Source organism: Vulpes vulpes, chromosome 10 (genome assembly GCF_048418805.1).
Source record: "Vulpes vulpes isolate BD-2025 chromosome 10, VulVul3, whole genome shotgun sequence".
NCBI lineage: Eukaryota > Metazoa > Chordata > Mammalia > Carnivora > Canidae > Vulpes > Vulpes vulpes.
The window spans coordinates 9,112,522-9,125,969 of NC_132789.1; the positions used below are offsets into that span (position 1 = coordinate 9,112,522).

Genomic DNA, 13,448 nt, shown 5'->3' on the forward strand with positions numbered 1-13,448 from the left:
AATCAGAGTGAACAGTGGTCCCGAAGGGTCTTGTGGAGAGGGAGGGAAGGGATGGCCAGTGTCCCAGGAGCCTACCTCCCTACCCTTCCTGCTCCGCCCATCCCCAGGTGCTGGGCCTGTCACAGGGCAGTGTGAGCGACATGCTGTCCCGGCCGAAGCCGTGGAGCAAGCTGACGCAGAAGGGGCGAGAGCCCTTCATCCGCATGCAGCTGTGGCTCTCAGACCAGCTCGGCCAGGCCATCAGCCAGCAGCCCAGCGCCTCCCAGGGTGAGTGTGGTTGGGGCCCTCTGGTGCTGCCAGCCCCCAGAACTGCCGTTCCCAGCTGCCGTTATTTCTCTCTGGAAGACTGCAGTGTGCTCCTAGATGGTCTCCCTGCCCCACCTTTCATCCTTCAACTAGCAGGATGCCCTCTGTTGGTGGTTTTAACCTCTAGATGGTGCCAGAGGGCCTAGAGCAAGTGGAGAAAATACTTTGCAAGCAGAGCCACACCCCCTGATCCCCTCACCTCTCCTCACCGGAATCGCTGATTGATCTCGTCTTCCCTGCGATCCGGCTCCATGCAGCCTCAGAGTCCTTGGCCCAGAGATCTGGGCCTTTATCCATCCATTAACGATGCACAGGCAGGGTGGGGTCAGAACCTTGCCTGAGTGAGGAAACTGAGGCTCAGAGAGTTGTCCAGAGTCACAGAACAAAGGTGGACAGATAGAGTCAGGGGAGGGACTCTAGGAAGCCCAAGCTCCCCCCACCCCCACCCCGACCCAACAAAGACCAGTGGGCAGGTCAGTCGGATTCTGGGTGAAGTGCAGGTATCAAGAATACTGCCAGAAACATAATGCCAGACAACAAAAGCATCCCAGGTGACGGTGTTTATTTTAGAAGTTCATGCCCATAAGACAAGGCAGCACATTGTTGTAGCACTGGCTACAGGCCTGAGCATTAAAATGTCAAAAAGAGAGGCACTCGGCTAGCTCAATTGGTGGAGCATGAGACTGTTGATCTCAGGGTCATGAGCTCAAGCCCCATGTTGGGCATTGAGCTTTGTTTGGGAAAAAAAAAAAAAAAAAGGTCAAAAAGAGCCACCACTCACCGCCCTGGGAAGAGGGGGGTTCCCTGGGGGAAGGGACCAGGAAGAGACTGGGAGGGGACACTCTGGCTGTCTCTATCTTTGTCTTTAAAACAAACAGAGATTTGAAGCAAATAAGGGAGTGTTAACATCTATTAAGGGCATGGACCTGAGGAAGGGAAGGAGAATTTGTGTTTCCTTTTCAGTATATTTCTATACTGTGTATTATTTTATAATTAAAAAATTTAATTGAGAAACTCTTCTCCATCAGGCTGTTTTAAGGACTAATGTAACCATTCTAATGACAGCTGCCATTTGTCACAGACAAGGCTGAGTGAGCACTTGCAGTATCTTCCTCTTTAATCCTCACATCAGTCTGGACTGGAGGGACTCTGTCATTCCCACTTCACAGAAGAAATCAAGAGTCTGAGAAGTGCAGTGATTTGCCCAAGGTCACCGTCCAGTTAGTGGCAGAGCCAGGACGCAAGGTTTTTAGCCATTAGGGCTCATAGGAGTGCCTACCCCAGAGCCCGTACCTGTGAAAGAGTTCCCATCCTTGTGTTGTATCATATTGTAATTAATTCTTTTATGGTGGTAAAATTTACACTACATAAAATTTACCATTTGAACCACTTTTAAAGTGTACAATTCAGTGGCATTTAATACATTCACAACTTTTTTCTTTTTAAGATTTTATTTATTTATTCATGAGAGACACAGAGAGAGACAGAGACCTAGGCAGAGGGAGGAGCAGGCTCCCTGATGGGATCCCAGTATGGAACTCCATCCCAAGATCCCTGGATCACGGCCTGAGGCAAAGGCAGACGCTCAACCACTGAGCCATCCAGGTGCCCCAGTATATTCACAACTTTGTGCAACCCCCACCTCTCTCCAGTTCCAGAACATTCTCATCACCCCAAAAGGAACCTGTATTCATTAATCAGTCATGCCCACTCCCCGCCCCTGCCCTGCCCCAGGCCCTGTGACCACCAACCTGCTACCTGTCTGTATGGATTTGCCTCTTCTGAACATTTTCTATCAATGGAATCCTACAATATGTGGCCTTTTGAGTCTGGCTTCTTTCACTGAGCATCATGTTTGCAAGTCTCATCCATGTTGTAGCTCATGTCTCAGTATTTCATTCCTTTTTGTGGCCAAATAATATTTCCTTGTGTGGATAGACCACCTTTTGGCTATTGTGGATAATGCTGCAGTGAACACTCATACGTGTTTCCGAACACCTGTTTTTGATTCCTTTGATATATACCTCAGGGTAGAATTGCTGGGTGAGATGATAATTATGTTTAACTTACTAAGGAACTTCCAAACTGTTTTCCATAGTGACTGCACCATTCTACATCCTGGGCAGTAAGGGGGGGGAGGGGTTCCTATTTCTTTACATCCTCCCCAACACCTGCTATTCTCCGCCATTGACCGTCCCCATCCCAGTAGGTGTGAATTGGCATCTCCTTGCAGTTCTGATTTGCATTTCCCCAGTGTCCAGTTGTTTGGATTTTTTACAGTGTCTTTGTTGTGTAGGGATAGAGTTAGGCAAAAACCATCAAGAGCTGTGTGCCTGGTGGAAGAAACAGCACAAGCAAAGGCTAGGAGGAAGGATCCTTCACAGATTAGGAAGGGAATGAGGTCCAGTGAACATGGACACTTTGTTCCCTGCCCCCCGCCCCCGGCCTCCCTTCAGACCAGGAGGCCAGGGCCAATGTTCATGGAGGCAGAGATGTGCGCAGTGGCTGCTGGCTTGAGTGGAGGGTGGCTGATCCAACCAAGACCCCCACAGCCACCACCTGTCCTCAGCCTAGCAGGAGAGGGATCCATTGCCCAAAGTCCCACATAGTGTGGCCGTGGGATTGAGTATGGACCTGTTCCAGCCCCCGTTTTGTCCATGGCCTGGGGGATTGGGGACGAGCTGGATGCCAGGGGAGACTTCCAAAGCGTGGCCTCCCGCCCACCTGCCATCAGGGGATGGTTCGAATAACCGACTCTTCAGCACTGCCCCCAGTAGTCACATGGGTACTGCAGCCACTTGTGTCTGAGGCTCGATCCTCAGAATTTTCTGGCTCCCCCCACGTGGTCTCTGACTTCCCTCGAGTCTCCCCCACCATTGTCACTGTCTTTTCTCTCTCCCTCCCTTGTCTTTCTGGCTGCCTTTCTTACTGGTCTGTCCCATTCCCTCTCCCCCCATCTCCTTTTTTCCCTGCCCCTCTCTCCCACTCTGTGCCTGGCTCTACTCTGTGTTCCTCTGTCATTCCATCTCTCTCCTTCCATGTCTCCCTTGCTGTCTCCGTCATGACTAGCTGTTCTTTTTGCCCAGGACATGGGACTTTCTAAGCTACAACCAGCAGAGTCCTGGGCAGACAGACCAGTTGGTTGCCCTGCTCTCCCCGCTCTGCCCCACCAATATCCCTGCCCTATGCCCTTGCTCAAGCCCCAGCCAACCTGACTATTCATGTCCAACCTCCTTTATAATTAGAGTGTTCCTCCTGATAGAGTTAATTTGTGAATCTTCCAATAGTTTTGTCAGAAGTAGTCCTCGGAGGACGCCCGGGTGGCTCAGAGGTTGAGCGTCTGCCTTTGGCTCAGGGCCTGATCTGGGATCCGGGATTGAGTCCCGCATCGGACTCCTTGCAGGGAGTCTGCTTCTCCCTCTGCCTGTGTCTCTGCCTCTCTCTCTCTCTCTCTCTCTCTCTCTCTCTCTCTCTCTCTGTGTGTGTGTCTGTGTGTGTGTGTGTGTGTGTGTGTGTGTGTCTCATGAATAAATAAGATCTTTAAAAAGAAAAAGAAGTGGTTCTCAAAGTCTGAGTTGTCAGAAAAGGCCAGCATTCTGCCTAGAGGCTTCTGATTTCAGAGTCATCTTCTAGGTTTTCCCTCCATCTCCTCATCCTGCTCGCTCTCTATTTGGAAATCTGGCCCTAGGAAGGAGATGCTCCTCTTCCGTGCCAGTGATGGATGGACTCTCAAAACAGTCTCTTGCATTCCCAGGCTGGCCCTTCCCCACCAGCATTGTGTGTCTGTTGGTGACAGTGATGGGGAGACGTGTCAGCTCCAGCATCACATGGATGCCACGTGGATAACCAGGATCAGCCCAGTTTAGGGGCAACAAGGAATAGCAGTGACTTCATGCCAGATGTGGGCTGCCAGCCCCACAGCACCATGATGCCACTACTCAGAACTTTAAGGCTTCACTTTGCACCTTGCAAAGGTACACAGTGATCCTGACCAAAATTTATTCACTCAACAGTCTTCTGCCCAGTACCTCCTTCCTCTCCAAGCTCTAGAACCCACCAATGACGAATGTGTTGTCCCGGCCTTGCAGGGGCTTGTGGTGGATGAGAGGACAATGTGAGATATAAGCAGACCTCAGCTTGCCACTAGTCCCTGTGACACCTTGGACACACTGCCTAACAGCTCTGAGCCTCAGTTTCCTCCTCTATAAAATGGGATGACATGGTAGCTACCTCCTAGAGATGTTGTGAAGGTCACTTGAGGTCACATAACACTATGCTGGGCATGTAACAAGTACACAATAAAAGGAAGCTTTATTAATTATTATCATCATCATTATCATTGTCATCATCTAGTAAGGGTGAGATCTGACAGAGAAATGATAGTGAAGTGTAACAGTGTAGTCAGGGTGCTGTTACACCTTAAAGCTGCATCTCTGGGAAGGGACATTTGGGACTAGGTCTCAAAGGATGCATAAGGCGTTCATAAGGGGCTTAGAAGAGCCATGGAGGGTTTTTTTGGGGGGGGGTGGGGGATTGGTGATTAGAGCTGTCAAAGTAGCTCCAAGTCTGTGGGGTTGACTCTTACAAGAGAGTCCAGAGCCTTAAACACTGGGACAGGAGGGCACATTTCTTGTGCAAGGGTCAATAAGAAGCCATTTAAGGTTCTGGAGCACCCATCCAGAGCAGAAGCTCAGGATGTCCTTTCTGGAATCAAAGCCACAGAAGATGGTTGTGGGGCTCTTTTCACTTCCTAGCCATCATACATACATCATATTTTTATACTTAAATTTCCAGCAGGCAGCAGCCAAACGTCTTAAAGAAGAGGTATTGTTTCTAATTTGCTGGAAGGTACCTTGCGGACCAGCACTGGGATTCTTCAGTCCTCCACCATGATCGCACCTCCTGGCATAGTGGAGAGGCTTAGTTCATGCTGGAAACCCCAGTGGATGGCTGACTCCTCAGGAGGTGACCTTCTTTATCTCATGGAGTCCTCTTGATAGCACTGAAGAGGGTTGGTGCAGGCATGGTGCTACAAGCTCTGTGGCCCCATTTAACAGATTCAGGGACTAGGGGTTTGGCGAGGTCGTCCTACCCAACATGTCTTCCAAATGGCTTTTTTTTTTTTTAAGATTTTATTTATTTATTCATGAGAGACACACGGGGAGAGAGAGAGGCACAGACACAGGCAGAAGCAGGCTCCATGCAGGGAGCTGGATGCGGGACTTGATCCCAGACCTCCAGGAACACACCCTGGGCTGAAGGTGGCGCTAAATCGCTGAGCCACCCGGGCTGCCCCCAAATGGCTTTTGACAAAGGAAAACTGTGGCTTATAAACTCACTTTTTAAATATGCCAGTGTAGGGATCCCTGGGTGGCATAGCGGTTTAGTGCCTGCCTTTGGCCCAGAGCGCGATCCTGAAGACCTGGGATCGAATCCCACGTCGGGCTCCCCGTGCATGGAGCCTGCTTCTCTCTCTGCCTCTCTCTATCTCTCTGTGTGACTATCATAAATAAATAAAAATTATTTTTAAAAAAAATAAATAAATAAACATGCCAGTGTAGAATGGACATATTTTTCTTTTTACAGCTTTATTGAGATACATTTGACATACTAACGTCGTATAAGTTTAGAGCATACAATGTGAGGATTTGATATGCTTATATACTGCAAAATGTTTACCACAACAAGACTGATTAATACATCCTTCACCTCACATAATTACCATTTTGTTCTGTTGGGAATAGTAAAGTTCTATGCTCATATGCAAGTGTCAAGTTTATAATGGCGAATTGTTCACCATAGTCATGCTGTACATTAGATCCCCAGAACTTCTCTTATGTGGACATCTTTTCATTATATTATTTTTAATTGCTTTGGGGAATCACCATATTTCATTTAATCTCTGGCGGTCAAGTTTATAGAGGGTTTCTAAATTATTTTTTGTAACTTTTCATTTTTTGGAGCAATTCTAACTAATTGAAGAGTTGAAATGATAGAACAGGACTCCCTGTACTCCACACACAGACTCAGCAATTGCTGATTTTGCCACATTTATGCTCTTTCTCTCTTGACCATTTGAGATGTTAGTTGACAACATCATATCCCTCTACCCCAAATACTTCAACAAGTATTTTCCAAGAATGAGAAAGCTGACAATGATACAGTATCATTGATGTAGCCTACTATCTATATTCAAGTTTCTTTGGTTATCTGAATAATATTCTTTGTATAATTTTTTTTCAAGTAAACTCTGTGCCCGATGTGGGTCTTGAACTCATGACCCCAAGATCAAGACTCGCATGCTTCACCAGCAGAGCCAGCCAGGTGCCCCATCCTTTATAAAATTCTGTTTCTCCCTGTCCAGGATCAGATTCAGGAACCCTTGTGTTTCATTGTCATGTCTCTTTAGTCTCCCAATTTGAACATTCTTCTGCCTCTCTGTTTTCCAATTTTGACATTTTTAAAGCCCAGAAGCCAGTTATACTACCAACTGTCTCAATTTGGCTTTGTCTGATGTTTCTGTGTGATTAGGTTCAAACAATGCACTTTGGGCAGGAGTATCACAGAAGTGATGCTGTGTCCTTCTCAGTACATTGCATCAGGAGGCACCAGTTGTTGATTTGTCCTTTAATTGGTGATGTTAACTTTGATCATTTGGTTAAGGTAATATCTGCTAAGTAGCTATACTGTAGTGTTAATATTTTTTCCTTTGTAATTATAAGTACCTTATTGTAATTAATAGGTATCTTATAGGGGAATACTTTGAGACCATGTAAATACCCTACTCTTCATCAAACTTTCATCTGCTAGTTTTTGCATCTGGGATGGTCCCTGCCTAAGATATTCCTATGGTGGTTGCAAAATGGGCTGTTGCCCACACATGGCTCTAACAAACAAGAACCCTAACCATGTGTGTCTGTTCCAAATGGCAGTAACTGCCTTGTCTGTCTCTCTGTGGCCCACAGCCAGTCCCACGGAACCGAGGTCATCGCCGTCCCCACCGCCTAGCCCCACAGAGCCGGAGAGGAGCTCCCAGGAGCCCTTGATCCTGGCACTGGAAGGCAGCAAGGAAAACCAGCAGCCAGAGGGACGCTCCAGCTCCTCGCTTGGGGGGAAGATGTACTCGGGCAGCCAGACCACAGGGGGCATCCAGGAGATTGTGGCCATGTCCCCCGAGCTGGACACATACTCCATCACCAAGAGAGTCAAAGAGGTCCTCACGGACAACAACCTAGGTACAGGATGGCGGGAATCAGGGATGCTGCCTCCCACCCTGGTTGGCTCTTCCTTGCCTTGAGCAGAGTGCCCACCGTGAGATCCCGGGGCCCAGAGTCCAGCCTGCAGGGGCATCCAGGACCCTCTGGAAGGCATCCAGGTCGGACATGGGTCCCTAAAATAGGACAAATGGTGTGAGTGCAGGTCTGATATGACCTGAAGTCCTCAGGCCACAGTGACAATGAGACTCTAGCACAATCCTGACCCAGTGCTGAGCTCCCTCCCCTCTGGGGACACAGGAGAAACCTGTTCTAGAACTCTTTCACTCTGTGGGTCACAGACTTCTCTGAGTCTCCATTGCCAGTCAAGCCCCTCTCCCAAAGGGATGCACACAAACCCCAAATTCTTCACTGCAGTTTCTGTTCTAAAAATAAGACATGTTCATTATTTTAAAATACCAAATAGTACAGAAAAGCTAAAAAGTAGAATTCCGCCAAGCCCCCATCACACTTCACAGTTTTTATATATCTTTGATACTTTCTGAAAACACAAGAATATATGTATACCTGATTTCTTAATTTTTTCCTATGTAGATGAATTTACATACATACTGTCCTATAATTTGCTTTAAAAATGATTAGGCCACCTGCAGTCTTTTTCCCTGTGGCAAAGTGTTTCAGGCCAAGGATGCCCCACACTTTTTTACCCAATTGATGGACATTTTGCTATTTCAAATTTCCTACTGCCTCCAAAACTGTCGGTATGCATCTTTGTGCCTTTGAGCAAATACAAGTGGAAAATAAATCCCAGGCAGGAGAATTGCTGGATCAGAGGATATGCACACCTAAATCTTGATAGAATTTGTCAAATCACTCTCTAATGAGATGATACTAATTTGTACATATGAAGTTTTCAGACATGCTCAGGGATCTTCTCGGAGTGATGGAAACCTTAATTATGAAAGCATTTTTGTTGATAGCTGCGGCATCACCTAACTCCAACCTCCTATTTTGCAGAAAGGTCCCCTCCAGGTTCATGCTGGGTGTGGGTTCTCCCATGTGTATGGTCCTTCCCCCAGAGTGGAGACGGCCTGCGTTCTCCTCTTTTTTGTCTCTCCTGGGTACACTCTGCCCAGCCTGAGGTAACAGGTTGCCCTCCCCTATCCCTAGGGCAGCGGCTGTTTGGGGAGAGCATCCTGGGGCTGACACAGGGCTCCGTGTCTGACCTGCTGTCCCGCCCCAAACCCTGGCACAAGCTGAGCCTGAAGGGACGGGAGCCCTTTGTACGCATGCAGCTGTGGCTCAATGACCCCCATAATGTGGAGAAGCTGAGGGACATGAAGAAGCTGGAGAAGAAAGGTGAGCGCTGGGTATTCTGGGGATGGCTTCAGGTTTTTCCATTGGAACCATATCTAGTTGCAACCCAAATAAAGCCAGGTCTCAGTAATCCCATCTCAGTCTGCTGCGGGGCTGCCAGAAAACAGCAATCCCCCAGAATATAATTGAAAGCAACTAAAACATTTACGGTTTCTCCCATGAAAACCCCAGTACCCCACCTCTCAGCCTCCTTCCATACACCCGTAGCTGCTTCAAAATCTTTTTGCCCACCCCAGCTGTATATTCCCCAGAAGGTGTGTTGTGTCTCTCTCTCTTTCTCTCTCTCTCTCTCTCTCTCTCTCTCTCTCTCATCCCCCTTTGCCTGTTACCCAGATTCTACACAATGAAGCACAAAAGTGGCCCAGCAAACAGGAATCCTCCCTCCTGGGAGTGGGCAAGGAGATTGCGGATTCTTCCCTCATCCAGTATTATAGCCCTGAAAACATGAGCAGGCATGGAGCACCTGCTTTGTGCTCAAGCCTGTGCTGTGCTGTGCTGAAGGGATTTTAAAAAGCTCAGGGTTGGGAGAGGAGATACAAGGAACTGAGAAACTGTCACCCAGGGCACCAAGGCAGTTTCCAGTGGGGGACCAGGGCCAAGCCAGGCCAGGAAGGGCACACGAGCTGTTGGCAGAAGTTCTCTGCAGTTGAGAACTTGGCCCACCACTCCCTGGCTCTGTGACCTTGGGCAAGTTTACTCCCTCTCAATGCTTCATTCTCCTTCATCTGAAGAGTCTCAGGGCATTGCTGAGAGGATTAAATTACAGCCTCCATTCTGAAAATGGGCTTCTTTTCCCCACATTTTGGTGGTTTGGGGTTGAGATGCATATCATGCAGTTACAGGAATCGTTTAATGTCCCTCGCCTGCAAGACTGTAGTGAACTTCAGCGACACTTGTGTCAACCAAGACAACACTGAATAGCACCCGATGCTGGGCACTTCCTGTGTGTGAGGGTCCAGCTAAGCTGTCTGCATGCTTAACATCTGGGGGCTAACGCCGGGAATTCAGAGGCAGGTGTGGGCAGACGGGCGTCCCAGTGGAGGGTTTGGGAGGATGTGGAAGCAGATCAAGGAGGGAGAAAAGAATGAGACTTTGAGGCTAGCAGCGGGTCCCCCGGAGCCACCCCTAGGTGACGGGTCTCTGCTCGGCCCCACTCAGTGCTTCCTCCCCAACCCTCCCCAGCCTACCTCAAGCGTAGGTACGGCCTCATCAGCACCGGCTCTGACAGCGAGTCTCCCGCCACCCGCTCTGAGTGCCCCAGCCCCTGCCTGCAGCCCCAGGACCTGAGCCTCCTACAAATCAAGAAGCCCCGAGTGGTGCTGGCGCCCGAGGAGAAGGAGGCGCTCAAGAAGGCCTACCAGCTGGAGCCCTACCCCTCCCAGCAGACCATTGAGCTCCTCTCCTTCCAGCTCAACCTGAAGACCAACACCGTCATCAACTGGTTCCACAACTACAGGTGCGTTCGGGGCCGTGTCCACGGGGAGGGGGTTGGGTCCCCACCACAGGGCCTCTGGGAGGGAGGTGAGGAGACCTATTGCCTAGGTGTTTAGATTCAGAATCCAGGCAAACCTGGGTATAAACCCAGTTCCGCTATTCCCAGCTGTGAGCACCTGAGCACATCACCTCACCGCCCTGAGTCTTAGTCTTCTGACCTATCAAATGGGACCCATAGTGGGATCTGCTTCCTAGAGTTGTCCTGAGGATTCAGTGGGCCACCATATTTACATAACATACTGGCATGGAGTAGGTGATGATATTGTTGTCACTATCTTAATTATTCACCCAGTTTGTGTCTGCGTCTATGAAGGGACAAGGAATGGCATTTGGGATTCTTGGCCTCTCCCACTTCCGAGGCCAAAAGAAATCCCTCTAGCAGCCCCTGGAGGAGTGGGTGATTCCTATTTCTGTGGCTGCCTCCCACTCACCAGTCCCTAGTCTTGGGGTCATTGGCCTACAGTGGCTGGACTTCCTGGGAGTCCAGTCTCGGAGCTGGCTGGAGTTATTGACTGGTTTCAGCAGTGCCCAAGGAGATTGCAGAGAGGCTCCCTGGGTTCAGCTGAGAGCCCTGTGGAGAAGGCTTGATGGGATTCCCGGAACCATCTCTGAGCCTCCCCTCTGCTCCTTCCCACTAAACATCCTGAGCAGGAAAGGTCACTGGTGTCCATGTGGTGCCAGAGAGAGTCTGTCCATATGTCCCAGGGACAGAAAGAAGGTCTCTTGCACCCCAAGGGAGCCTGGAAAAGTGGAACATTTGGAACCTCCTCTCTACACAGCCCAGGCATAGGCACCCCAAAGACCTGAGTTCAGTCCCACCTTGGCTGTGTGTTCTTGGGCAAGTCACTATACTTCTCTGAGTCTCATCCCTATTTTATAGATAGACCGATAAGGAATCTTTTTTTTTTTTTTAAGATTGTATTCATCTATTTATGAGAGACACAGAGAGAGAGGGAGATAGAGATATAAATAGAGAGAGAAGCAGGTTCCCTGCAGGGAACCTGAGCTGAGCCAAAGGCAGACGCTCAACCCCTGAGCCACCCAGGCATCCCGGCAAATAAGGGATCTAATACTTAGCCCACAATGCTGAATCAGGGATCAGAAGAAAAGACTTAAGGCATAAATATATTGTTAAATATTGCTTATGCTCTGGCTCAGACTCAGGGCCTTCCAAACAGCAACTGACATAGGTCCTCAAATCCTCACATCCTCCTTCCCCTCCTCGGGGATGTAGAGATGTCCTCTCCCTTCCTGTCCTCCACAGGAACTGAGCACTCCATTTTTATCCAACATGTTCATTCAACAAATAGTTATGTATGCACAATGATCCAAGATCTGGAGATAACAAGGGTTCAAACCCATCATCCTTGCCCCTAGAGAGCTTAAAACTATGAACCAGATCATTTGACTACAACATAATTGTTATAAAACAATTGGGGAAGAAGAGCTCGGGAAAAGGGAATTCTGTCCAGGGAAGACTTTACAGAAGAGGTGGCATTTGAGCAGGGTTCTGAAGGATGACTAGGAATTTGCACCGAGGAGCAGAGAGAATTCGACTCCCAAAAGAAAGAAACTGATTTCAAAGAGTTATAGAAGAATATATTATTTCATTTGGTAAATGTTTATTGAAGATCTACTCTGAACCATGCACAGAAGAGAACAGGACAAAGTCCTTGCCCTTAACATCTCTTACAGACCTGCAGGGAAGGTCACTATTAAGTGAGCGCTCATATTAATGTATCATTACAAATTGCAGTGAACTCTGGGAAAGGGGAACAACAGGATGTTTTAAGAATAAGTTACCAGGGAGAAGCGCCTGGGTGGCTCAGTCAGTTAGGCGTCCAACTCTTGGTTTCAGCTCAGGTCATGATCTCAGGGTTGCGGGATCGAGCCCCATGTCAGGCCAGGTTCTGTGCTCAAAGTAGAGTCTGATGGATATTGTCTTATCTGCTCCTCCCCCCACTTGCTCACTTGCTCTCTCTCTCTCTCTCAAATAAAAAAATAAAATCTTAAAAAATATATAAATAAATAAATAAATTACCAGCAAGACCCTGCTATAGATTCAGGAGTCAAGAATTTTTTTTAAAAAAAGACTAATTTGTACTATGATGTGAATAACTATTAGCCTCATATTTGCTCTACAGTTTGGACAATCTAATGATGGAACTTCAGACATTGAGCCATCCTAAATCCCCCTTCAATCCTGCCTCGGTAGAACCCACTAGGGCTGTCCCTGGTCCCAGCAGCTCTTCCCTCTTCTAGAGGAGACCAAGGGTGAAGGTGAAGTCCCCTGGAAGGTGGTCTAAGGCCACCTGTGTAGAGGGGCTGGAGAGTGAACCAGATGACCCCTCAGAGTCCTTCTAGGCCCAGGATACTGGGGTAGGACCCCATCCCCAACCTGGACAAGGAACCAGGGAAGCAAGAGAGTATAGCCAGATAATTGGCTTCCCAGCCCAATCACGTGCCCTGTGATCATAGCAATCCTTTGTGTCTTTCTGAGTCTTGTCTCCTAAATCTATAGGAATGAGACTAATATCCTTTTCCTAAAGTTATTAGGAAAAATAAATGAAATAATCTGCAAAAGGCACTTGACCTGGTGCCTGACACATGAAGAGCACCCATTATTATGATGTTTATTATTTATAATTGTTAATATTATATATCAATGGCATCCTTTATTATTAATATAAATGGGCAGAGGGCTACAGCAGGTAACTGAGGAAGCCCTTTTGTTGTATGGCCTCAGACGAGTCATTTGACTTCTGGACTTCATTTGCTGTTAGGAAAATAATTAGTGGGGTTAGTCCCAATCCTGGCTTGTCCTGCTCTAAAATATGTGTGAGACTACGTTGCCTGCTGGCAATGACAGTTGAAGTGAAGAGAGAGTGACTACTGGGGGTCTAGACTGAAATTTGGGCTTCCCAGGTTCTGCTCCCAGCTCTGCCTGTGTGTGCTCTGGTGACCTGAAAAGTCACGTTTCACACCTCAGTTTCCCCTTCTGGGCTAATGTCTAAGAGTCCCCACAGGAAAGAAGCAGAGAGTTGTTTCCACAAACCA

At 48.2% G+C, this 13,448-nt stretch overlaps 1 protein-coding gene across 14 annotated transcripts in view; it reads left to right on the forward strand.

Moving 5' to 3' along the window:
• Positions 1-13,448, forward strand: part of CUX2 (cut like homeobox 2) — a 264,124-nt gene that overhangs the window by 246,653 nt on the left and 4,023 nt on the right. For all 14 annotated transcript variants that reach the window (XM_072722846.1, XM_072722847.1, XM_072722856.1 and 11 more), the window contains 4 exons: positions 108-267; positions 7,272-7,541; positions 8,691-8,879; positions 10,080-10,353. In XM_072722846.1, coding sequence (XP_072578947.1) covers positions 108-267; positions 7,272-7,541; positions 8,691-8,879; positions 10,080-10,353 — 893 coding nt within the window. The remainder of the gene's footprint in view (positions 1-107; positions 268-7,271; positions 7,542-8,690; positions 8,880-10,079; positions 10,354-13,448) is intronic.